The sequence below is a fragment of a genome, unplaced genomic scaffold (assembly GCF_019419815.1).
Source record: "Pyrus x bretschneideri cultivar Hongxiangsu unplaced genomic scaffold, Pyrus_bretschneideri_v1 Contig16, whole genome shotgun sequence".
NCBI classification, from domain to species: Eukaryota; Viridiplantae; Streptophyta; class Magnoliopsida; order Rosales; family Rosaceae; genus Pyrus; species Pyrus x bretschneideri.
This window is the reverse complement of record NW_025999457.1, coordinates 2,763,098-2,787,555: the sequence shown is the minus strand read 5'-3', so window position 1 is coordinate 2,787,555 and position 24,458 is coordinate 2,763,098. Positions and strand designations below refer to the sequence as shown.

At 36.2% G+C, this 24,458-nt stretch overlaps 1 protein-coding gene and 1 long non-coding RNA gene across 2 annotated transcripts; one reads left to right on the top strand and one right to left on the bottom strand.

Moving 5' to 3' along the window:
- Positions 1-4,640: 4,640 nt before the first annotated feature.
- LOC108865689 (TMV resistance protein N-like) lies at positions 4,641-9,952 on the top strand. Its single transcript, XM_048580947.1, has 8 exons — positions 4,641-4,908; positions 5,068-5,179; positions 5,328-5,873; positions 5,970-7,077; positions 7,181-7,459; positions 7,781-8,863; positions 8,940-9,535; positions 9,701-9,952. Exons 3-7 carry the CDS (start codon positions 5,356-5,358, stop codon positions 9,510-9,512), a joined length of 3,561 nt encoding a protein of 1,186 aa, XP_048436904.1. The 5' UTR covers positions 4,641-4,908; positions 5,068-5,179; positions 5,328-5,355; the 3' UTR covers positions 9,513-9,535; positions 9,701-9,952.
- LOC125475739 lies at positions 9,908-12,760 on the bottom strand. Its single transcript, XR_007257152.1, has 2 exons — positions 12,106-12,760; positions 9,908-11,759 (listed from the first exon to the last, which is right to left on the bottom strand). It is a non-coding gene; the product is annotated as an uncharacterized LOC125475739 (long non-coding RNA).
- Between the last annotated feature and the right edge of the window lie 11,698 nt (positions 12,761-24,458).

Below are 24,458 nucleotides of genomic sequence, written 5' to 3'. Positions count from 1 at the left end.
GTTAAAGGATTTGAATTAAATTGAAGAGAATTGTCACTAAACTATATTAGTAGTGACAAAAATGATTTTGGAAGTGGTTGTCTATTTCTGAGGTAATTTAGCAGCTGCCGAATGTAATTATCTAAATCTTCTCTCGTATTTACTAACTCGTAAGAAATGGGAAGAATGGTAGTTTTCTTTTAAATTCGTTATCAAAGACCTGAAGGTAAGGAAGCATCAACTAGGGGGGCTAGTTGATCCGATTCTCTTTCCTCACTTTTTTATATTTTTAAGTTCTTTTATTCCTTCCTTTTCTCATTTCTGATAAGTAAATATTGAATTGAGAGTTATATAGATCCAATGTTGCATATCGTGTTTATGAACGAACCTTGATAAGAGTCGCAGCCTAACTCTAAGTGAAATTGTCACGTAAGTAGGGCCAATGTTTTAATGTTTAGGCTCAAAGGGTCGATTCTGTTTTCCTAGCTCTAAGTTGGTCAAATTAGGTCCGAAAGTACTCTAAAGGTAGAGTAAGGCTCAAGGAATACTGCATTTGCACTACATCGTAACGATAATAAGGAAATACAATGGAGGGGTTTAGTAGAGAGCAGTAAACATCAATTTAGATCTTTGAGGACTAGAGGCAATGTAGACCAACAATGTCTTATGACAACTGTTGAATTGAATATAGAAAGTCAAAAGTGACAAAATATTTCCTCATGTCGCTACTAGCTACGAATCAGATATGACCAATTGAAGAAAGAAAATAAAGTCGATGAACGATTAAGCGAAACTTTGTCTTAGAGACCAATGAAATGCGACCTAGAAGCTTTATCACACAAAAGTTCTTTGAAGACCTCTTCTTTTGCTTACCTGCTTACTTCTGCTGTAGATCTTGAGGACTAGAGCCATGTTGACCAGCCTCTTGTATTAAATGTTGAATAGAATCTAGAGTTAGAAGTGACAAAATATTTTTTTCATATTGCTACCAACTATAGGTCAGATATGACCGGTTGAAGAAAGAAGATAAAATAGATGAACGATTAAGTGAAACTTTACCTTAGAAACCAATCAAATGCCACTGAGAAGTTTTATTACACAAAAGTTCTTTGAAGACCTCTTGCTTATGCTTCCATGCTTACTTTTGTTGTAGGTCTTGAGGACTAGGAGCAATGTTGATCAACCTCTTGCGACAATTGTCGATAATTGTTGGATTGAAAGTTAGAAGTGACAAATTATATTCAGTCTGAAATATTGTAGAGGACCCTCCTCCCAACCCTCACACAACTGAATGTAGCCATCAAATTTGAGTTATTCCAACTATTGCTCTTGCTTGCAAATAATGAAGTTAATTCGTATGCAACAGCATCATGCACGGTGTTATCTTTAGCCGTCCACTCTTTTTAAAACTACTGAGGTTTGGCTTTAGTTAGAGGTCATCAACATCAAGATGGCCGACCGAGAAATGTCAAAAACTCTGGACACATGTAAGGCTCCTTTACCAACACCTAATGCATTGCATGTCAATATACATGATTTGGATCAATATCAATGGTTAATTATTTTTTTTTTATTGCATTGTTAATCAACTTTGTTAAAACAATGACACAATTCAGCTTCTGGTATTGAGTCGCAGACAAACGACCACCGATTCCCTTAATTTTATAACTAGTAAATTGTTAGTGCTTAAGACGACCACTGATTCCCTTGATTTACTTTCTTGGTTTGATCATCTAATTTAAATATTATTCGATTATTTTTCCAAATTTCTGAATAAATGTTGAAAGGCAAACAAACTCGTATTTAAGTTCTGTATAAGGACGGGTACATGAATCCGCTCTTGATGATTCAATATGTCATAAAATAGTTTGGATTAAATTTGTTTCAAATGCTACTTAGGCTTCAGATTTCATACCACAATTGAAAACACTTATCAATTGCACCTGACTGGGAATAAATTTGGTGAGCCCTTGAGTCAGGGCTATACTGGATCAAAGAGTTCTTCGACCTGCTCGCTCAGGCACTGCAGAACGGTCCCAAAAAGGATGAGAAAAGTTTCATAGTGGATGAAATATTGCACCCAATGAGAAAAGTTACAAAGAGACATGAAATCTTTTCTTAGAAGAAAGTTGGGAACTTACTCAGAAATACTGCACCCAATGACTTTGGTGAGGAGAGAAAAGGTAAAGAAATATAACACGTACCTACAAGGAATCTTCCCGGAAATTTTCCCATAGGCGGTCTCCCACCTTTTTTTTGTGGAAAACAATTTGTCCTTGCGACATTAGCATTACGATATTATAGTATTCATCTTCATTTATCAGTGAGAACTTTTTGATTCTCGTCAAAAACGAATTTAAACCATATTATTGCTAACCTATTGTAAGTTTAATCACATTTCTTAATTTTTAGTGTAGATAATATCGTTTATTAAAAAAAAAAAAAAAAAGAAAAAAGAATTCTCCTTTCACTTTGGTAGTGCATGTGATTGATGGCTTGCTAATAAATTAAGGTTTCATAATATGTTTCCCTTCAGCTTTTTCTCTTTAACAAATATTGGAAAGTGTACAACTCTTGCATGGGAATTTCCTTGATATTTCTAAGAAATATTTTCTTAGAAGAAAGTTGGGAACTTGCTTAGAAATATTGCACCCAATCTCTTTGGTAAGGAGAGAAAAGGTGATGAAAGATAACACGTCCCAACATGGAATCTTCCTGGAAATTTTCTCATTAGTTGGTCTCCCACCCTTTTTCTTGTGGAAAACAATTTGTCCTTGCAACATTAGTACTACAATCTAATGATATTCATATTTATTTGTAAGTGAGAATTATTAGGTTCTATTCTAGTCAAAGACGAATTTAAATCACATCATTACTAACATATTGTAAGACTAAACTCATCATTCTTCTCCCTTAATGTATATAATATCCTTTATTAAAAAATAAAAATAAAAACAATTTGTCCTTTCACTTTGGTAGTACGTGTGATTAATGACTTGCTAAAAATTAAGGTTTCATAATATGTTCCTTTCAGCTTTTTCTCTTGAACAAGAATTGGGAAGTGTACAGTTTTTGCATGGGAATTTCTTTGTAGCTTCTTTTAGGGAAGTTTACATTGCACCGAAGAGGTAGAGCGGTGTGTTTTAAATATATCCTTGCATCGTATTTTAATTTTATGATATGATAAAACGTAAGAGATTAATTACATCATTATTTTGATGTTCCTGTTTCATAAAAAAGAATAATTCACCATGTGACATTATAACCCACTCTAAACCTTGAGGACACCACCGCCACTACTATCAAAAGAAAAGCATCCAATGTCTTAAAATATTGCCGCTTGCTGCCTTTACATGGTCATCACGCGGTTTTCACATGGAGTTATTAAATCCAACAGTAAGCATTGGCCTAAGAGATTAAACAAAGATCGTTTGACCGTTTCATTTTTCTGTCTAACGAGAAATTTTATTAAATTAAATATTAAATTAACTATCGACGGAGTATAAACTCATACCGTTATACAAATATTCAATATTTTTTTTATTATTGTTGTAAACGGTCATTTGCAAAAATGAATTAATCGTTGATGGTATTCAAACTCACGCTGTCGTGTAAAAATTCAACTCCTTTCTATCACTATAGTAAGTGGCCATTCGTTATAGCTTCGCTTTTTCTTTTTTCTTTTTTTTTTTCTGGGACCACTACCAATTGTTTAGAATTTTAACCATTAAATGATTCATCATGGATCACCCAAGAATAAAAAATTTGAAACGATTTAAGGCCAATAGGAATTCATGCCTTGAAGATAGAAATGGCCATTAAATATTACTCCTGAACAACTAGTTTGCATTTTAGCATGTCATGAAGACATAATTTCATACGAGCTCTATAAATGAGAAACATGTTGATGTTTTGTACCATAAATGGAGTTGTAGATACATACGTGTTAAATAAAAGTAAAAAACATTAAGTGTTTGTACTAAAGAAAAGTAAAAAACTTGTGAAAATGTGTTAAAATGACTTAAATAACACTGAACACAAGTCATGTGCTAGGCACATGACATATATTGGATGGAAAACTTAACGGAGTTAAGGTGAGATGACAAATTAATGATTTTGTAAAGTTGGTACGAGAAATTGCTTAAAATTTTAGTTTATATGACAAATTGAAAAATATGAACAAGTTCATATGACATTTCAAAAATTAACTAGTTGTTCAAGGCATGCATTTTTCTTTGAATTCATGCCTTGAACCAGGAGTAATATTTCGCATGGAGCTAAACAGCCAATCAACTAGCTTGAGTCAAAGTTAGCCCAAGATCCTGTCCGGATTTTTTGGTGAGGATTATAGGAATCAGTAAATTATGTTTGTTTATTGTAAGTATGCGGTCAGATTTTGTTAGGTAATATTTATGTTTAATTTTAAATAAAAATTATTTAAAATAATTTCTGACCACATGATATACGATAAATAAATACGATTTACGAATCCTAAATCCTTACAAAAAGGATCCGGTGAGGATCCGGATTCAAAGTTAGCGGCCTAAATAAGATGAGGATCCGGAATGTGGCAGAGCCACTAAATTCAACAGTAAGCGTCGGCCTAAGTGATCAAACAAAGATCGTTTGACCGTGGGTTAGTGGTATCTTGTTCCCTTTAGCTTTTTTTCTTGAACGAATATTAGAAAGTGGACAGTTCTTGCAGGGGAAATTTCCTTGTTGCTTCTTCCAGGGAGATTTATATTGCACAGCAATATTACCACCACCACCACCACTTCCTGTAGATGCACTCGGCTGTCCATCTCTCTTCAATTTATTTCCTTTCCTACCTCCATCTCAATTTCCTCTCTTCCTACGACTTTGTTGTGGGAATTTTCAGTGTCATTGTTCTGCTACTTTCATTGCCATTTGTCACTTCTCTCTGCCTGTGTAAGTCTCTGCTGATCATGTATTTTGTTTTTCTGATATTTTTTCTGATCTTTTGTTTAATATACATTTTCAATTACTGAAACAACTTTAAAGTTTCTATTTTCGTTTCACTGCTCGTTTTTGTTTTACTTGTTCATTGACTACTGTTTTTGTTTGCAGGATCCATTTTCCGGTAACTGAATATGATCAACTACTTAAACTGAGTTACCTGGACTGTAAGATCAAATCAAATTGTCAAATATGTGTTGACACGGTCAAATATCTGACCGGAGTGAGTCCCTGTAATTGCGTATAAAAATTGCATCTTGTAAATTATCAAAAATAGATTTAAAGTTTCAAATTTTGTTGTTTTTGAATTTTAGAACATGGATCTTCTATTGTTTTTACTTGTTCATTCAGTTCCTGTTTCATATGTGCAGCACCCAATTTGCAGCAACTGTTCTTCCTATGGCATTGAGCACCCAAAGAGCCTCTGCATCTTTTCTTTCGAATGAATCAGCTTCTTTATGGAAGTATGATGTGTTTTTGAGTTTCAGGGGTGTAGACACCCGCAGGGGCTTTGTATCCCATTTACACCATGAATTGTCCAAGTGCCAAGGAATTACGACTTTCATGGACGATCGAGAGCTTAAAGGAGGAACAAGTATTCATCTTGAGCTCCCAAGTGCGATCAAAGAATCGCATATTGCAATTGTTGTGCTCTCACCGAACTATGCTTCTTCCAAATGGTGCTTGGACGAACTTACAACCATTATTCGATGCATGGAATCCAGGAACTCAGTTCTGCCGGTCTTTTATCAGACAGATCCATCTGACGTCGGAAATCAACGGGCATGTTTTGCCGAAGCCTTTACGAAGCATGAACAAAATTCGAGCAGTACCGAAGATAAAGAGAAGGTGGTCCAATGGAAAGCTGATCTAAAAAAAGTGTCCAAAATTTGTGGTTGGCACTCGAAGGAATCTAAGTAAGCATGCATGAACTTTAATTTCCTATGTCTTAGCAAAGTCAAAATTGGATGCTTCATTTATGTTTTTTTGATTGGTTATTTCATACCATGTAGGAGTGAAAGTGAGATTATACAACAACTCGTCAAAAGTGTGTGGAGGAAAGTGCAAGCTACATTCCCGTTGTTAGATCCCTCACAGGAATTAGTTGGGGTTAATTTTGGTCTTGAGCAACTAAGTTCGTTGTTAGCTCATGATGTCAATGATGTTCGCTTTATCGGGATAACGGGGATGGGTGGCATTGGTAAGACAACCCTTGCTAAGCTAGTTTATGATAGAATCTTCCATCATTTTGAAGTTCACTGCTTTCTCGGCAACGTTAGAGAGGTGTCTAACGTTGATCTTCAAAAAAGACTTCTTTTCCCGGTGTTGAGGGAAAAGATCGAAGAAATTTGGGATGGAGAGCACGGAATCATTTTCATTAAGAAGTGCTTACACAACAAAAAGGTTCTTCTTGTACTTGATGATGTGGATCACATAAACCAACTACAAGTACTAGCTGGAAAGGAAGATTGGTTTGGCATGGGAAGCAGAATTATCATTACAACTAGAAATGAACGTCTGCTAGTCGAGCATGGCATAACATTATATCATAATGTTGAGGTGTTAAATGATGATGAAGCTCTTGCACTGTTTAGCCTGCATGCCTTTAAGAAAAATATGCCCGAGGATGGGTTTTTGGAACTGTCCGAGTGTTTCATTAAATATGCTGGAGGCCTTCCATTAGCTCTTAAAACTTTTGGGTCGGCATTGTTTAAGAGAGGGCTAGATTTTTGGAATAGTAAACGGGATAATCTGTCAAAAATTCCTAATACAGAAATTATTCATAAACTTAAAATAAGTTATGATGAACTAGAAGAGATGGAGAAGAGCATTTTTCTTGACGTTGCATGTCTGCACAAAGGGAAGTACATAATGGAAGTAATTGAAATACTAGATATTTCTTTTGGAATTTCTAGTAGTACTATGATAGATGTACTAATTGAGAGATCTCTCCTCTATCAAGATCGCAACAATCGCAGTCATCACAACGAATGTATATGGATGCATGACTTAATACAAGATATGGCACATGAAATTGTTCGTCAAGAGTCTAAAGAGCCTGGTCAGCGCAGTAGGTTGTGGCTTTACGATGACATCGATCAGATATTTAGGAAGAATAAGGTAAGAAGTTAAATACCAAGTTTGGAAGAAGATACTGATTTCTTTTGACATTATATTAGACTTGAATGTGAAATTAATTTGTCCTTTTTTTCTTAATTGTTAGGGAACGGCAGCAATTGAAGCCATATCCTTACGCTTGTCCAACGTAGAAGAGGTGCCCCAGTGGAATTGCGAAGCCTTCTCTAAGATGGAGAGACTGAGGTTTTTGGAATTCAATAATTTGATCTTTTCTTCAGGCCCCAAATCTCTTCCATGTTCCTTGAGAATTATAAATTGGAGTTGGTATCCTTCTAATTTTCTTCCAACAAGCTTTTGCCCGCACTTGCTTGGTAAACTTGAGATGCGTAATAGCAATCTTGTTCGTTTTTTGGGGGGAAAAGTGGTAAGAGTAGTTATGAACAAAAGATAATATTGGTTACTCACTAGTCAATACTCACCTTTTGAGTTTGTCCAATGATATTTTAACACATTATTTTAAAAAATAATAGACATGTTATTTAATTTTTCTTGAGTTTTAAAAACAAGGAGCCCGTGACATTTTTTTATTGTACAATCCCAAAGGTTCCAAATTTCTTCCATATTCATTGAGAATAAATGCTATTTAATTTACAAAAGAATCATATATTTATTTATTATTTTGAATAAACTTTAAGGTTGTGAAAGCTAAGTATATAATCTGAACCTTATCGGTGGTGTTGTACAGGACTTGCCCAACTTGAAACATATTGATCTTAGATGCTCCAATAAATTGAAGAATACCCCAGATTTCAATGGTCTTCCAAATCTTGAGAAGTTGGAGCTTTCCGCTTGTAAGAATTTAGTTGAGATACATCCGTCTATTGCAGTCCTCAAAAGACTTAATGTTTTGCAACTTGATGGCTGTGAAAGCATTAAAAGCCTCCCAAGTAAGGTTGAAATGGATTCTCTTGTATATTTCAATCTTGGTGGTTGCTCAAATGTGAAAACGATTCCAGAATTTGGGGAGCAGATGAAGAATTTATCGTCGCTCACGTTAGACAACACTGCGATCGAGAAAATACCTTCATCAATTGGACATGCGGTTGGCCTTCGGCGTTTTAGTCTACGGAAATGCAAAAATCTCTTGTACCTTCCAAGGGCTATTTGTAATTTGAAATCTCTTGAAGAGCTCGATGTAATTGGATGCTCAAAGATTGACAAACTCCCAGAAGACATGGATCGCTTACGGTGGCTTAGAGTGGGACCCACTATGACAAAGCCGCTTGTGGGTATGAAAAATCTCAAAGGTCTAATATTTACGATGAGTAATGTTAAAGCCACTTGTGGATCAGATGGTAAAGCAAGGGATGGGTGGGGCCTTCGCCGCTTATTTGGACTTGAAAAGAGTCCCCCTGATCCTCCTCTTTGTTGGCATTTGGTGTTGTCTTCTCTAAATCGTTTATGCTCTTTGACATACTTATGTCTATATAATTCTAATCTCCAGGAGGGGGATATCCCCGATGATATTGGCTCCTTGACCTTATTGGAAACATTGTGTCTCGACAGAAATAATTTCGTCAGTCTACCTGAAAGCATTAGACACCTTTCTAAGCTTAGGGATCTTCATCTGGAGGGGTGTAAAAGCCTTCAAAAATTGCCACCTCTTCCATCAAACAAAGGATTAACGGTAGATCTGGACAATTGCATTTCCTTACGAAGTTTGTCAGGTGCATTCAATTTGTATTTTGCTGGTGTCACTTGTCGGAATTGCATTGCACTGGTTCCAGATGAAGACTTGATTAATAGGTTTCTGAAATCTGTCATTCAGGTACTCTCTCTCTCTCTCTCTCTCTCTCTCTCTCTCTCTCTCTCTCTCTAAATAATTGATCTTTCTTCTGCTACAGGGATCGAAAATTGTAATCCCTGGAAGTGAAATTCCAAAGTGGTTCAATAATCAGAGTGTGGGAGATTCAATAAATGTGGAGCTTCCTCCACCATCATGTACCAACTGGCTTGGGATTGCCTTCTGTATTGTTTTACAATACCAAGACCCTTTACAAAATGTGGAGCTTCCTCATTATTTTCGTTTCAGAATTCACTGTTCAGTGGAACTTGTTAGCCCTGAAAAACTTGGCCCAGAATACCGTTGGACTACCTTATTATTACCGTCTCTTGTGTCAAAAAACCTTTGGTTATTTTATTTTCCTCGTCATTATTGTTTGCCTCGTGAAGATTGTCATCAGGTACAGTTTTTATTCGGAATTGACTTTCGTGATATTGATTGGAGAGAACTAAAAGCAAACTTGAATATGGTGAAGAAGTGTGGGGCTCGTTTGGTGTACGAGCAAGATTTGAAAGAACTCAACCAAAAACTACTGAAACGAACATGCGAATATCGTGACGAGGCAGCTTTAAGTGGACCCGGAAGTGCTAGCTTCAACCACACAGAACAAATTTGCAAAAGGCGTTGTAATTAGTCACCATGTCACAAAAAATGCAAGTAAGTAACCATCGATTCATCACATCAGCATAATTGTCATCAAAATTATTTTTTGTTTCGACATCTTAGTCAATGTAATCGATCTCTCGAGCTATATATTAAGATGGCTTTATTTACTGAAAGGGCAGAGTGGATAAGAATGTTGATGTATAAACACTTTTGCAGATTACTTGGGCATTAAGAAGATTGATTAACAATCTGATCATCTTGCCTAATGCAGCAAGTGGGTACCTTGGAAACTCGCAACGCCATGGGGGCTGCTCTGTCAGTCCAGATCTTAAGGTTCATTTTCTGAAGACGCCATTAGCGTTAACATGTAAACCAGGAGTTGATTTGTTTCTGTCTGATTTTGTAACCAATGCAAACTTGTAGTCCAGAAACAGAAACGTTGCTAAGGAAACAACACTTTTTGCTCAACAACTTTGGTTTGATTAAAACTTGGCTTTGGTGATGCAAAAACTAAGCATTGAAAGTGTTGTGCCTGACATCATTGGTAGGTTTTCAGCTGAATTTGCATACCCTTTCAAAACCCTATTTACTAGGTCGTCTTGATGTTTAACCTTCATACTAATTTTTATTTTTATTTTTTGTCAAAAGCAAATCATACTAATTAACTCAGCTAAGAAATATTCAAATAATCCCAGACCTAACAGACTTGTGTTGAGATAAGGATGAATCACACAGATAACAAACCTGAGAGTATGATTGGAAACTAGAAGTCTGAGTTGGTCTGACATCCCTCGGCAAGCTGACAGATCGTAGCACAACTGGAAGCTTGAACACCAGCAGTTTAAATCGAAATAAAATTCACTAGTAGCTCACCTCTAATCACCTTCTCCCTGACATAATGATAATCAACTTCTAAGTGCTTGGTTCTCGAGTGGAAAACTGGATTGGATGCTAAGGCAATGGAAGACAAATTATCATACCAAATCTGTTATCTTAGAAGATTCTAATGTATGTCCCTAAACAACGAACATAACCAAGGCACCTCAGCGGCAGTGTATGCAAGCTGCCTATATTCAGCTTCAGTGCTAGATGTGGAAACTGTTTTCTGTTTCTTCGAACTCCATGATATTAAGTTTTTACCCAAGTATACACAGAAGCCTCCAGTTGAATGGCGTGTGTCTAGGTTCTCTACATAATCTGAATCAGAGAAAGCAGTCAATTGTACACCTCCAGGTCTATAAACAAGACCCTGATCATAGGTAGCCTTCAAATAACGTAGGATCCTCAGTGTTGCTGGGCGAATGTAAGGACTGACACACTTGGTTCACAACATAAGAAAGATCAGGTCTCGTAATGGTCAAATAATGTAGGGCACCTACAACACATTGGTATAATTCAATCCCCAAAAGCACTCAGTTTTTGTCCAGAAGAAACTGGAGTCCAGATTGGCTTGGCATTGGTAAATTTAATGCATTTGATCACCAGAGCAAGTTACTTCAACACCTAGGAAGTAGTTGAGAGGACCCAAGTCCTCCATGGAAAATGAAGTGCCCAGTCTCTTTATCAATCGAGCCATTTGATAAGTGTTGTTTCCTCTGAGCAATATATCATCCACATAGATTAGTAAGGTGAGATATACTCCTGTTTGATTGAACACAAACAAAGAATAATCACACTTGGATTCTTGAAATCCCAATTGAAGCAAGAAATCAGAGAATATCTGAAAACAAGCTCTCGGCGCTTGTTTTAACCCATATACACTGCTGCAACTTGTAAACATGGTGCAGGTACTGCTTGTCAATGAAACCCGCTGTTTGTTTCAGATAAACTTCCTCAGTGAGATAACCACGCAAGAAAGCGTTCTGGATGTCCAACAGCCTTACATGCCCCTTCTTTGACACTGCCAAACCAAGCACAAGCTGAATGGGACTGTGCTTTACAGCAGGACTAAAAGTCTTGTCGCAGCCAATCCCTGGTCTTTTTATGAAAACCACTGGCCATAACCTCGCCTTATGTCTCTCGATTGAACCATATGCACGTCGTTTTATCTTGCATACCCACTAGTTTGGAAGAAGATTCATGGTGGGATGATAAGGAACAAGGCTCTAGGTACCATAGCGCTGCAAAGCACTAAATTCTTGAGCGGCAGTTTTCTCAAGAAAGAAGATTCATGTTAAGTTACTAAACTTCAAATTCAGTGATAAATACCGCATCTGACACTCGTTATCTTCAAACAATTGCCTGCCGGAACCAGCGCGACGACCAAATTCGAAACCTATCAACGTTTAACTTACAATTAGCTAAATTCTTAATGCTTAAAGATTTAGTTTCCTTTTTCTCGTAGCGCTAATCCACCTAGACTGTAAAAAATTAAGAAAGTAATAGGCATGATAATCTATCTGATCATAGTTAACTACCGTTTGGTTCCTGAGAAATCAAAGGAAAAATTTTCAACTTGTTCTTGTAATCTCAGTTTTTCAACTTCCAAAAACAAGCAAGAAACTAAATGAACACAGATGCAAATACACACACATTTACATAAATTGCATACAAACATATATGCATATGTGTGTGTGTGTGTGTGTGTGTGTATTTATGCACACTACAGATGAGATGGGGACCTGGAGAGTGGGAACGTTGAAGGCTGCCTCTGGCAGGGGCAGGACAAAGAAAAGAGGAGAAGCTGCGAGAGGAAGAGGATGGAAAGAGCAAGCTCCATTCTGTGATCTTTGAGGTTGACGATGGAGACGATGGAGCTGGATTCAGGTAGCCATTGTCTATTTCTATGGGAAGTTACTAGCTGTCGAATGATTTTGGAAGTAATTATCTAAATGTTCTCTTGTATTTACCAACTCGTAAAAACTCGGAAAAATGTTTCTTTAAATTCGTTATCAAATACCTAAAAATAAGGAAGCACATCAACTAGGGGGGCTAGTTGATCCGATTCCCCTTCCTTACTTTTTATATTTTTTAAGTTCTTTCGTTCCTTCATTTTCTCATTCCTGATAAGTAAATATTGAATTAAGAGTTAAATGGATCCAATGTTGCATATTGTGTTTATGAACGAGCCTTGGTAGGAGTCACGGTCTAATCCTAAGCGAAATTGTCACGTATATAGGGCCAATGTTTTAATGTTTAGGCTCATCAAAGGGTCAATTCGGTTTTCCTACCTCTGACTCTCTAAGTTGATCAAGTACTCAAAGTAACGCTCAAGGAATACTTCATTTGCACAACATGATAACAATAATAAGGAAATACAATGGAGGGGTTTAGTAGAGAGGCTGCTTGTGGCGTAGTAAACATTAATTTAGGTCTTGAGGACAAGAGACAATGTAGACCAATCTCTTATGACAATTGTTGAATTGAATTTAGAAAGTCAGAAGTGACAAAACATTTCCTCATGTTGCTACCAACTACGAATCATATATGATCAATTGAAGAAAGAAGATAAGGTCGATGAATGATTAAGCGAAACTTGGCCTTAGAGACCAATGAAATGCGACCTATAAGCTTTATTACACAGAAGTACTTTGAAGAGCTATTCTTCTGCTTCCATGCTTACTTTTTCTATAGGTCTTGAGGACTAAAGCAATGTTGACCAACCTCTTGTGACAAATGTTGAATAGAATTTAGAGTCAAAAGTGACAAAATATTTCCTTATATTGCTATCAACTATAGATCAGATATGACCAGTTGAAGAAAGAAGATAAGATTGATTAATGATTAAGCGTTATTTTACTTTAGATACCAATAAAATACGATTGAGAAATTTTATTACACAAAAGTTATTTGAAGACCTCTTGCTTCTGCTATAGGTCTTGAGGACTAGAGGTGATCTTGACCAATCTCTTATGACAACTGTTGAACTGAATGTAGCCATCAAATTTTGTAGCCTCCTCCAACCATCACCCAATTGAACGTAGCCATCAAATTTGAGTTATTCCAACTATTGCTCTTGCTTGTAAAGAATGAAGTTAATTCGTCAGCAACTGCATCATGCACTGTGTTATCTTCAGTCGTCCACTATTTTTCAAACCATTGAGGTTTGGCTTTAGTTAAAGCATCTTCAAAGGACATGTCAAAAGATAAATGTCAAATGTTAATTTGATGGCTGATGTGTTAATATCATATTTTCTCTTTTTTCAATCGATATGTTTTTTTTGTGATAAATGATATTTGTAGGATCCATTTTAAAAAGAAATCAATTAGAGTACATTTTTCAAGATCTATAATCGGTGCATTAATAGGACCCACATAATAAAATAAAATAAAAAATTAACATCATATTTTCTCATATGTCAAATTTGACATATGAAAACTCATATCTCAATCTACATAGGATTGACATATCGATTGAACTCACTTATATCTTTAAATTTAATTACATGAAATTTCACCTAAGATTTAACATCTCTTTTGGAGATGATCATAGAGGTGATCCACATCAAAATGGGCAACCAAGAAATGTCAAAAACTCTGGACACGTGTAAGGCTACTTTACCAACACCTAATGCATTGCATGTCAATATAAATGATCTGGATCGATCTCAATGGTTAATTATTCTTTGATTGCACTGTTAATCAACTTTGTTAAAATAATGACACAGTTCAGCTACTGGTATTGATTCAGCTTGTGGTATTGAGCCGCAGACAAACGACCACCGATTCCTTAATTTTATAATTAGTAAATTGTTAGTGCAGACGATGCATAATATATTCCTTCATCATGGAGCCTCTTTTGTCTTTGTCGTATCGTTCTACAGTCTTCTTAAGGGAGGGGTCGATTCGATTCCCATGGGGTAGATTTACAGTGTTAACTCTTTGGGGCTTTTGGATCTAGTCCAAAAATATAGGTAGTTTTTGGGATTGGATCCAATTATCCAATTACATATTTTGATATTAATTTTGTTTCTTTTGACAAAAATATTTAATTTTTTTTATCTTTTTTATCAATTATTCAGTTTTTAAATTTTGAATATTTAAATACTCAAACTAAAATATTATCTAGTAACTACTAACTACCTACTATTTACGAAGAAAAGAAAACCGATATAATCTAGTAACTACGTACCTATTCTATAGTAAGAAGGATGTTTTATACCTACAAAGCATATATAATCTACCTGCAAAACAAAAATAAACTACCTATTGTATTGGAAGAAAATTTTTGGGAACCAACATGGTGGAACATAGAAATATAAATATGATATAATATACCTCCATGAAAGGAATGAATTTGGAGAGAAGAACACACAAATATCACCCATGAAATGAAGAGACAAAAAAGAGGAGGATTGATTCCATGATCTAACAAAGGGAATTGTGTGGAAGAAGGAAAGAATGAGGGATGAAACGGACTGGGGGTTGAGGTGATTATATTGCTATAACTAATCCTACAATTAAGGGATTAGTTAAACCACAAATAATCCCATAATTAAGAAATTTTGTGTATTTACTGCAATTCGTAAGCTTAAGAAGTAAATATGGTACAAACAAAAAATAAGCATACATAGAATCCCAATTATTGGACCTATTTCAAAGAAGTGGACTAATCCTACTAATGGCTCACAAAATTGGATCTATATCAAGTTATCCCTAACTCTCTTTATACGTACTTGTATTTTTCTTATATCTTAATTCAATGAATGTTTGGTGAGTTTTCAGGTGTTGTTAACTAAGAACCTGAAAACAAAACAGTTATCAAATTATCATTGATTGGAAACAGTAGTAATATTTATGATAAAAGATATATATTATTTTGTACCAATAATATGTGATTGTTAGTTCATTAGTGTAGATAATATTATTTGTTAAAAAAAATGTAAACACAAAAATATATATAGTGTATTCTTTAGAGCTCTCTCTCTTGTGATATTTACATTCATATCATCATACTACTAAATGACGATTTTTTTCTTTTCTTTTTGGTTAACATAAAACAAATAAAGGATTCCACCTGAATAATTTTAGGGCAGAACGGATTAAAGAAATTATGAAATGAAAAACGAAACAAGAAATTAAACAGTGGAAAGAAAAAAAAATACAAATAGGAAGAATCACCCCCTTAACTGGAACTTCATCTATGGTTTGAACACGAAATATGAGATATAAATAAAATATTATTATTGTTTACCAGATAATTTTCGAATGAGGATCTTCTTTGGCTTCTCTTTGTGAAAATTCTTAGGATTCTCTAATTACATTCATTCATTGTATATTGTGCGGTTAATTTTCATCACGTACTATTTATATTTAATTTTAAATAAAAAAAATTTACAATAATTTATGATCACATGATATACAATGAACATATGTAATTGAAAGATTTTTAAGATCCTCACAAACAAGATTCGAAGAGGATCCTCATTCATAATTTTCCATGAATTGGGCATGCGCATAGGTATGATTTAAACCAAAGTTAAAATACTATTTTTCTGGTAAATGTTATCGACACGTAAAAATACACGTCTTATAACAGCATATCCCTTACTCGAACGGGGCATATTCGCTGGCCAATAGAAACCCGCCACGTATGTTGGTATGATGGTGTAGCGTCATGATCATCTACATTTCGAAATCATCATCGATGATTCATTCATTCAAATTCAATCACCTTCCCAAAGCGGAAAGGACGAATGGGCCCGGAGGCTGCCACTAGCAGGTGGGACCCACACGGATCACGAGCCAAGTGGGGAGAAAATGGATGAGCGGAGCCCGGAAGGAAGGGAAGGAAGATATATTGCTAGCACAGCGTTGCGCCACGTCGCTTAAACACAATATTTGTGATGACTCGGTTATTATTAACTTGTGTATATCTGGAACTGCTCGCTGATTGGCTGGTGGAGGAAGAAAATATCTTGGCGCGATGCTCAGCCACACACACGACCACGAGATATTTGTGTCCCTGACCGACCGTCAAGCGCTGCTGCCCGCTCCTTCGCACCCACGCATCCCTCCACGCGTCGCTCTCTTTTGGGACTTGCTTTTCTCGGCCACAGCTGGGTTGCCGGGTTTTCCTCTTGAGTTGCATAAGCTGGAATTGTCGAAGGTTCGGGAATTTCTTGCAATTTCAGCTTGTGCAACTCATTATTCTCGGCGGGGGCTGAAACTCGACAGCTTAGCTATGGTTCTAATAATTTAATGTTAATTTTTATATCAGTATTATAAATATTATGTTAAAAATATGAAATGACACATAGTTCATAAAGGCTTTCAACTTTGAAAGAATTTCCTTTAGCATTTCTCGATTAAAACTTATCCAACTAAAATAAAAAACTATTTTAAGTAACTTTCATTTTGTTTTTGAGATATGCTAAGAAAATTCTCTCAAAGTGGAACTCATCATGAACTTTCTGTTACTCACAATATAATATTAATTTTTGTACCAAAGTTATAAAATATTATGCAAAAAACATATGATGATAGAGAATTCATGAAGAGTCTCACTTTTAAAAGAATATCGTTAATTTCTCTTTGTTTTTTCTCTCCCTTCCACAAATCTCTTTTTCATACATCATTCATTTCATAATATCGCAATTATAAAAATTAAAAAAAACTAAAGTTAAAAATAAAATGCTAATCAAACGAGCTTAGAAAATAAAAAGCATAAACAAAACAAAAAGTCAAAATTAATGATTACTCACCATTATAGTCGACGCATTTTTTCCTTTTTTCAACAATTTCTCCTCGGATAAAAGTAGCACTAAGATTAAAAAACTAAAAGCTAGATTCACCAAATTGCGTGTTTTATTCACTTGAGATGCAAAGTGGTTTTCTCCTGTTGATGCTATAAGAGTTGCATAAGTAAAAAGGCTAGACGGCAAAACGACATGCACCATTTGATGAACAATAAACGTGTTGAAGTGGCACACTAATTTTGATAAGTGGTTCGCACTTTCACGAGTCAATCCAAATACAATCGTATGGGTTCTCTCTCAGCCCACTACCATATTTTATGCATTAATATTGACCAATTTGCTTTCATGCCTACCTGGTCAACTAGATATTTTTTTTTTATCCCTACACGGTCAACTAAATAGTTATTTTATTAACACCCTCTAATAAAATTGAAAGCATGCAACTTTACATATAGTCAACCAAAAGTTGTTCTAGGTAATGGAAGTCTGTGTGTGAAGGCACAAATGAAAAACACATTATTCCTGCACTCTGTTATTTTTGCGGTTCATCGACGTCCATTTTTAACATGAACCTATTTTTTTTACTAAACAAGTTGGACATGAAGTCATTGGATATTTCTTCCCATTACTTTATGAAGTCAATGAAACAACATAAGGGGTTTTGTGACTTTTGCTCATTAACGTGGGACCATTATTTTTCAGGAAATAGATATGTATACTTTAGAAGTCTGATTATGGACTCAAAAGCTTAGATCAGATTGAGCTGCTTAAATGGACCAATGATGCCATTGTTAACGCACGGTCCTTTCCAATCCCGACAGGCCCAAAGGAACAAGGACCCAGATGAACATAGGTCCAAAGGAACAGTGGGTCTAAAGGAAAGTTAAGGTCCAATAAGCACGGAAAGGTAAAGCCGAGTGCTTCAAAGAGCCTATGGCCTTCAAGTGTTGTGTTGGCAATCAAGCCGAGCGCTCCTCCGTAAAGCACATTCCAAGCACTAAAGGGCAAGTTGCCACTAACAGCTTTAAGGCACTGAGTCCAAGGAACAAAAAGAGTATGCCCACTTAAGCGTTAACTTTGAGCCACATGGTGGCTAGACAAGGGAGCAAAAGTCTACAAAGGGACATAAAGGCTGACAGGCAAGGCGTTAGGGTGCGAATCCCCACTTGCTCTTGGGCCGAGCAAGGCGCTCGACCGCATCATCCCAAAAAAGAACACAAGTGGATCTATTCGCATTAAATGCAAGGGAAGTGATAGATTCAAATTTAAAGGCTCAAGGTTTAGAGGAAGACCTATAAAAGGAGGACAAGTACTCCTTAGAAAGGGTCAGACATGAGAGATAAGTTATTGTAAACACGAAAATTCTATATCGAATGAAACGAGAACACATGTATAAAGTAGATTTGTATTGATTTGAATTTGTAGGTTAAAATCTCTGTTTACAATTTTCCTCTAATTCAGTCTTCAAATTTGATGTAGATGCATAGGTTGTTGATCCAAGGGTCGTAATGACTTGATCTTGCACGAACGATTGAATGATTGCTTCAAGTTTTGAGCTTGAAAACAATGCTTGGATGATCTTCACCTCAAAGCTATGGCAACGGTAATGTAGATATGAGATTTTGTTGATTTAAGGGTCTTGATGACTTGATCTTGAAACGAACATCGTTACAAGTTTTGAGCTTGCAACAAAGTCTTGAAAAAATCGACACAAGTGCTTGTTGATTCTTCAAGGGAGTAGTTCGGCTTTGGTCAAAGGAAAGCTTTGGCTTTGGTTGTGCGTTCTTCGAAGAGAGCTTTGGCAGTGTATTAGTCTTCAAAGATTTGGCAGAGGTTATTCTTAATGTAAAATTTTTGACCCTTATGCTTATGGGAAGACCTTGTATTTATAGGCTTTTCGAAGCTTGCTTTTGGGTGCATTTGGCTTTGATTTATGTCCTAATTCGTCCATGGGAGAATTTAAGGATATTTTGTGTCTTAATTTCAGCCATCTTTACTCCCTTGGCCGAATTATAAGGCCTTTGTTGTCTATTTTGTGAGCAATATTCAATTCTTGCTTGTTTTATGAAGATGCCTTAACTTTCTTTCAAGTTTTGAACATTTTGAACCCTAGCTGTTTTTTAAGAGAGGTTCTTTCTTTGGCCGAATTTTGGGAAGTTTTAAGCTTCCTTTGCTTGATTTATGTCACATGTCATTGATGACTCGTCCATTTGTGATGAGTCATATGCCACGTGGAGCTTTGTGATGCATCATTTGTATGCAGCAAAATTTACATGTCTACAGTTATATTATTCCAGCCAAGCTCTACTTATAACCTTGTTCTCAATTTATATAAAAACCTCAGTGGATGTAGCCCAGTTTTGAGGGATGACCACTTAAATCCTGTGTCTATTATCATTTGTTTGCAATGCCCAAGTCCATCAAGGATTAACATTTGATGTGTTCAACCTTTGTTAGCCTAGCAAGTTTTGCGCGTTAATAGTTTGGCGATGTCTGTGGGAAGACATATACAGCTTGGTTACGTCTTTCTACCAAGCGATCTAAGTACACCATGTGGTAGATAGTTGTACACACTCCTCGATGAGCATGACGAGTAGAAGAATGAGAAAGATGGTCGTAGCTAGTGACCCTGAAAGGGCCAGCAAGATGTGAAGGAGAGACGAGAAGGTTAAACTAGCCAGTCTGGAAAAAAAAAGAGCCATCCTAGCTGACGCGGGGGAGATCAACGAGGTAGGAAACCTCTTCCATGTCTAGAACACTCTCTTCCAAAAGTGTGGTCTAGATTTATTTGTTTGGCTTTCCTTGTCAAAAGTTGTAAATGTTACCACATATGCTCTTAGATAGTCTTTGAATTTACAACTCTGTATGAGTTTATCTTGCTGGATTTTGCATCCAAGGGCATTGGTTGAGGACTATCATCATCACAAAAGATTTGTTTATGCATGTGCATTTCATATCTCTATTTGTGTTGCATTTTGTCTAGTTTGATTGTCTAGCCAATTTTGCGTGCTGATTTCCAGCTGTCTGGGCACACAAATTAAGACAAGCCATATGGGTTGACTGACACCTTTTTGCTGGTGGTCTGTTTCTGGCCCTTGATCTACTCAGATCGTCTGCTGGGTTGACAAGTGGTTTTGTCTTTGTTGGATGTGCAAAAATTAGATTTGTCTATATAACCTTAGCTAGGGTTTTCATCCTCTTTGGTTGAGATAGATTAACTTTAGAGAGAGATTGGTTTTCATCTCTATCTCAAACCCCCTAGGAGAATCAAGCATATTTTATGGGTAATTTTCTTCATCGAATATTTCTAAATCTATCTTTGAAATTGCTTGCTTAAATTCGTTTTATATGCTCTTTTATTTTGGCTAGGAATTTTACATTTTCAGAAAAGAGTTGATTTTAGCTTTGAGCTACCTCTTGTGTTCTTCATTGAAACCCTAGCCACAAAAATCATGTTCATGCATCAAACACTCAATCATTGCATATTAGGGTAACATTGTCTTCATGGTTTTGTTTTAATTTTGTGGTCAAGTTCTTCAAGCTTCAAGTCTCTAAACTAACCCATTTTGAATTCTCATCAGTTTCATTTTTCAAGTGTTTGACTGGTGAAATTGACTAGACATCGAATTCAGATTTGCATATCATTGCCATATCATCATATGCATAGTTTGTGTGTTGGTCTCGGTGCCACAAGATGAAGAGTTCATGAAGAGCTATCATCTTGTGAAGACTGAAGACAACATTATTTCTGTGCCACAAGGTGAAGAGTTTAGGAGGAGCTGCCACTTCGTGAAGACCAAAGAAGTTAATCTTGTGTAAGGCAAGGTTGCATAAAGGTAAAACTGCTCCGTAAATAGGGATCTAGGAATTAAGCTTGTGTGGTCTTTGTATGAACCTTGTTTACACTAATGGATTAGACTCAGTGTAGAGTCCCTGATTTTTTAACCCAGAAGTGGGTTTTTCTGACCAAAAACTTCTTGCGCTCTTTGTCTCTTAAACTTGTCCTCATATCTTACTTACTTGTATATGTTTCTTGCATCCTATTAGTTGTTCTTTGATACGTGTTAGCTTCCAAGTTTACATTGCATATTATGAGCAATGAACCGAATTGTTGTTGACTAGGGTAATTTGTAGTGAACTAAGTTTGATTCGTAGATTTTCATTTAATTAACTGACGAACCTGTATTTAGTTGACTGGTGAGCTTGACTAGTCAATCCAACATACTTTGTTTCATAATTGCTTTGTCATTGCTGTTTGCATAATGAACTGATATGTAATTGTGTTCAAGTTTATGAATTATTGTTGTGATACTAATCAGGGCAAACTTTGATTAGTTAGACGTGTTGGACAATTATGATTTGTTATTACAATTATTCTTTATATTACTGACTAACTTGTAACTAGTTGACTAGTTCAATTAACTAGTCTACTGTGCAAAGTTCAATTGGTATCAGAGCCTTGCTCTAGATATACATACAGTGATCTCTAGGAGTTACTGGTATTGGGTAGAATCTTAATATGAATCGTGACTGATTTGTTGGTTCATCTAACTTTCTTCCCTTATTCGATGTAACAGATTATGCTATTTGGAGTGAGAAGTTTCAAATCTTCTTGGATGCTCAGGGTTTGATTGTCCTTGATTCTCTTACTCTTGATATGGAAGACGTAGACTTAAAAAAGAAAAAACAAGTTGCTTTCCAAGGGGTTCAAAAAGCTAAAGGTAATCTAAGATCAAAAGATCTATCTCCTGAAGAAGATTTGGCTTTGTTTGTCAAACAATTTACAAGGTCTCTCAAGAACAAAGGAAGAGATGTCAAAATGACTAGTCACTCTTTGAAAAATTCAAAGTTTCAATCACAAGAAAAAAAGGCTTTTGACAAGAAGCAAGCAAAACTTTTCAATCTTAGAGATACATTATTTTCGAGTGAGCCTAGATTGTGCTTCACTTGTGGTGGAGTTGGTCATCATGCTGATGTATGTGCCAATAGCTTTAAAAGACGAGTTTACAGAGGAGATAAAGCTAAGACGGAACATTCAAGTGATTATGAGTGTAAACACTCAACAATCTGACCAATCATCTGATAATGAAGTACAAATTGTTGCTCTTGTTGGTGGAAGAATGCTAACTCAGTGTTGATGAATGTGTGTTGAATGATCATTTGGATGTGACTTACAATGTTTTGTGTATCAAGCATGACTCACTTTTTTATGAGACTTATGTTGCGAAAGTGGATAATGTTGAGCTGTCCTGAAAAGTTTACGAGCTGTAAGAAGAAAATAAGTCACTACGACTTGTCAGAATAGAACTTGGTGAAAATGTTGTTTCTCTTGGGGCTCAAGTTAAGTTTCTAAACGAAAAGGGCTCTGCTTGTGATGACAGTGAAGAAAATGATAAAGTTGTTGCTGCCCTTGAAGCTTAAGTTCAAGACTTAAAGAAATATCAAGAAAACATGCTAAATTGTCACATCCCAGTCTCGACTCTACCGTAGCACGATATTGTCCGCTTTGGGCTTACCATTCCTTCACAATTTTGTTTTTGGGAACTCACGAGCAACTTCCCAGTCGGTCACCCAACCTGGGATTGCTCACGCCCAAACTCGCTTAACTTTGGAGTTTCGATGGAATCCAAAGCTAGTGAGTTCCCAAAAGGCATCGTGCTATAGTGAAGGGAACATGTACATATAAGGCATATCACCCCCTTTTCGTTGGTCGATGTAGGATCTTACAATCCACCCCACTCAAAGGAACCCGGTGTCCTCACCGGCATATCCGTACCAAACGGCAGAGTGGTTCTGATACCATTCTATCACATCCCAGATCGATTCCACCGTAACACGATATTGTCCACACTGGGCTTATCATTCCTTCACAATTTTGTTTTTGGGAACTCACTAGCTTCGGATTCCATCAGAACTTCGAAGTTAAGCGAGTTTAGGCGAGAGCAAACCCAGGATGGGTAACCCACTAGGAAGTTGCTCGTGAGTTCCCAGAAACAAAATCGTGAGGGAATGGTGAGCCCAAAGTGGACAATATCGTGCTACGGCGGAGCTGGTCTGGGATGTGACATAAATAAAGTTCATGTATTGAAGGTCAATAATGTAATGTACCATGAGACTAACTTGACATAGATAACCAAATTGAATGAAGCTAACAACATGGTCATTCAACTGACTATTGTAACTGAAAATGTTGAAAAATTGCTGAGTGTTGGGAAGCCATATAGTGATAAAAGTGGTATTGGTTCTGTTAAAAGTACTTCAAGCTCTGTGATTACTAAGACAAAGTGTGTAAAGGAATCAAAGCTTGTGGCAACTGAAGTTAATACCAATAACTCTCATAGATCACTCCAGTCTAGTCCATGCATGTGTGACATGACGTGCCATTTGGCCTGGTCCATACATGTGTGACATGACGTGCCAGTTGGTATTGACTTCACGCCGGTCTCCTGGAGCAGGTCACCAGACTAACGAGAGAATAGAAAGCATTTATCAACAAGGCGCATAACCCTTAGGTGGCCTAACGCTAGTCGGTCTCCTTCCACTAGGCGTAGGAAGTGGAGGGTGAAGACGTCCGTAAAGGGCCCCACCGGTTTCCCAAGGCCTTACTCGACGAGCGGTGATACTAAAGCTCTCAAAATGCAAAGCGCATAATGACGCTACCAAGTGCCGCCTAATCCCTACCTCCTTAAGAGGGGCGTCACGATACTGGTTTAGTAAAGTGAAAAGTATTGCCAGAGACTATTTTTTCGGTAAAACAAGTTCCTAAATTCATTAAAACCTGACAATTTCATCTCTATTATTATATTCAAAGCTATTCTATCTAATTTTTTGTTAACTTAAGCCACCAATGACTTGCGCGTGACACATTTTAGAAGGTAATATCATCATTTTCTCGGCTGTAAGTCTTTAACATTGCATAGTGGTTGTGAATATGTTATAATTTTCCCTCTAAAGTTAATTCTTGTACATTCTTTTTTTGAAAAAAAAAAAATCCTAAAACTCATGAAAAACTAACATCAATCTTCTAAAGTATATCACATGCAATTCATGCGACTTAAAATGACAAAAAATTGAATATAATAGATTCGAATCTATTAGGATGTAATTGGCAGATTTTAATTAATTTAGGTATTGATTTTCTGAAAAAAAAAAAAATAGTTTAGGAATTTAATTTCACTCTAGAAATAATTCAATGACTAAATTAACACATTACTCTATACTAAATGCACACAAATTTCTTGTAGCTCGTTTCGATACCAATTTTTTACTTCGTCTTCTCCCTTGTATTCAGTCCAAATAGAAAATATTCTTCCTGTTTATTCAAATAGTAATAGATC